A 2,315-nucleotide genomic window follows, 5' to 3' on the forward strand; every position below is an offset into this window, starting at 1 on the left:
AACTTAACAAATACCTATATTTCATCATCCTAGAACCAGACCCAAGCTATAGGAGCTTAACCCTAAACAGCAAGACTCTTAAATATTTTATCTCTTGTCTTACCTTCCAGCCGCTGCCCGCCTCTCTGTAGTACGGGAAGTTGTCACAGATCCACTGGTAGATCTCACTGAGGGTCATCCGTTTGCGCGGCGAGCCGTTGATAGCAAAGGTGATGAGGCTGGCGTAGCTATAGGGAGGTTTACCGTCTCTGTGCTGTGCAGCTTCCTCCTGGTCCAGTGTTGTTCCTGGGTCCAGATGGGTGATTTTCTTGCCAGGCCCATGCCCGTGGTGGTGGGCGTGGTGGTGGTGTCCATGGTGGTGGGCGTGGTGGTGTCCCGCATCCGCCTTCTGGATGGCTGCCCTCATGCTGAGCTGGGGGAGCCAGTCCATTGAAGTCAGGCTACTCTCCAGCTCAGAGGTCATGGCGCTTGTAGGTCGAGGGGTCAAAAGGGAATGGTGAGAGGCTCAGCGACGTGGCGTATGGAGGATCTCCTGTTGGCTCACTGAACGGGTGCTGTGCAGCAGCCTTGGCTCAAGTCTGGAAGAGCAGGAGGTTTGTTTACTACGCCTATTCATCTCCTTTAGCTAGAGCAGAAAGCACACTTGGCAGAGATACACAGATGTTAACTTGCACATTATTTTCCACATACAGTGTAGCTTTGTATAATGGAAAACTAAATATTTTGGCATGTTCATCACTTGGTCTTTAACACTGCACGTAAGTATGGTCTGCAATGTGAGCTATCGATAAGAAAAAACTTGAATTAAACAGTTGTATTCCATTAATTACACAGTGAAAAGCAAAGCAGTATAGGGGGCTAGGTATGAGTTAAGTGTCTTACTCTTCCCATTCCTTTCCATCTTTCTTTGGGCCAGAGCATCTGGGGAAGTCACCGAAGTGAAAGGTAGAGTCCTTCCCTCGTGCATGTTCACAAGTTCTTCATTTAGCCTCTGCAATGGCCGCTGCTGCAACGCACAAACACAAAACCACACAAGACGGTGAGCTTGCTCTGCCAGACAGCCTTCATAAGATATTAATATCGCACAACCGCTCAACTGGCCTCGGCATCTGTCCAACCCGATTAAAACTCTTCTCTCTTTCTCTCTCTGTGTTCTGTCTATCTGGATTGCCTCTCACTCTCGTTCCCTCCAAAGTGGAAATGGCAATTGGATCTGCAGAGTGACTAAAAGCTGGGGAATTGTTTTCACAAGTGCCTGCCAAATGGGGGGAACAGCTCGGGAGGAATTCCAACCCTCTGGAGGAGCCGAAAGGCTCGTCCCCTTTCCCTCTCTGTGTAACCCCCCCACACTGTATTCCCATTCTCTGACTCTCGACGTGCCTCACTCTCCTGTCAACTCCATGCCCCCCCCGCACTTTCCCAGTTTCTCAGATCCCGCTCAGGCAGACACAAACGATGAAAAAACTAAAGAAGCTTTAACATTTTAATTTGGTAGCTATTCTTAGAGCGGTGCTGAACTTAAAAATGTGTCCTGTGCTGGAACTTTTTTATGGTAGTGGGGGCTTTTGCAGCACGATTTCAGAAAAAGACAATCATCTGGTACATGTGAGAGAACTTACTCACCAATTGTTCTGTACTTCAGTCAGTCACAGAACATTCGTAGATTTGTCACTACTGGACTGAGAATGTCATGTAACTGTTACTCATCACTGGAGTGAAGATGTTGCATTCAGACCAGACTCTGATTTAACAAATAAAATTGTTGTTTAGTGCTTGATGCTTCTGGAAGATAGAAATTACAAAGGAGACTGGAGACTGAATACAGAGTGGGCCAATGCCAGGGTCTAGTTAACAATGGCTGGATGAATTCAGCCTCCTAAGGATACAGAAATCTACATCTAAGCCTTCATCTACCATCCATGCAGTAACTTTCATATGTCCTTGAACAACAAAGAGCCTATTGGCCCACGCATTTTCCATTCATGCTCACTGTATATAATCAAGGTGGGAGAACTTCAATGTGCCTTCCTACCAGGAAGAACACCAACCCCTATGTCTCTTTTTCCTCCAATTCCCCTGGAGAGCCAAGATGAGGAAGAAGAAGGGAAATACTGGGCTCCTGCAAAAAAAAAAACCTTGCTTAATTGCAAGTAGAAAAAAACAAATGTTTAGCAGCAGACTCAAGCCAAACAAGCCAGGCTAGAGGGACTAGGGTAAGGAAAGAGGAACTGAGAGAAGAGATATGCCCGATGAGGCCTCTTGCACAACACCACCCCCATCTCCTCCTCAAGGCTCTGCCACTGTGGGAGAAGCCG

The 2,315-nt window shown here is 47.2% G+C and overlaps 1 protein-coding gene and 1 long non-coding RNA gene across 2 annotated transcripts in view; one reads left to right on the forward strand and one right to left on the reverse strand.

Annotated features, from left to right (window-relative positions):
• The window catches only part of LOC118324473 (forkhead box protein J3-like), a gene marked incomplete in the record, with an annotated part of 47,336 nt that overhangs the window by 36,475 nt on the left and 8,546 nt on the right, over positions 1–2,315 (reverse strand). Inside the window, 2 exon segments of the mRNA XM_035656834.1 lie at positions 104–578; positions 883–1,006. Coding sequence (XP_035512727.1) covers positions 104–463 — 360 coding nt within the window.
• LOC118324474 lies at positions 452–2,254 on the forward strand. The gene is made up of 3 exons (XR_004796558.1): positions 452–593; positions 917–1,039; positions 1,196–2,254. It is a non-coding gene; the product is annotated as an uncharacterized LOC118324474 (long non-coding RNA).

This window comes from Morone saxatilis, unplaced genomic scaffold (assembly GCF_004916995.1).
Source record: "Morone saxatilis isolate NCDOM2014 unplaced genomic scaffold, NCSU_SB_2.0 Contig15, whole genome shotgun sequence".
Taxonomy (NCBI): domain Eukaryota; kingdom Metazoa; phylum Chordata; class Actinopteri; family Moronidae; genus Morone; species Morone saxatilis.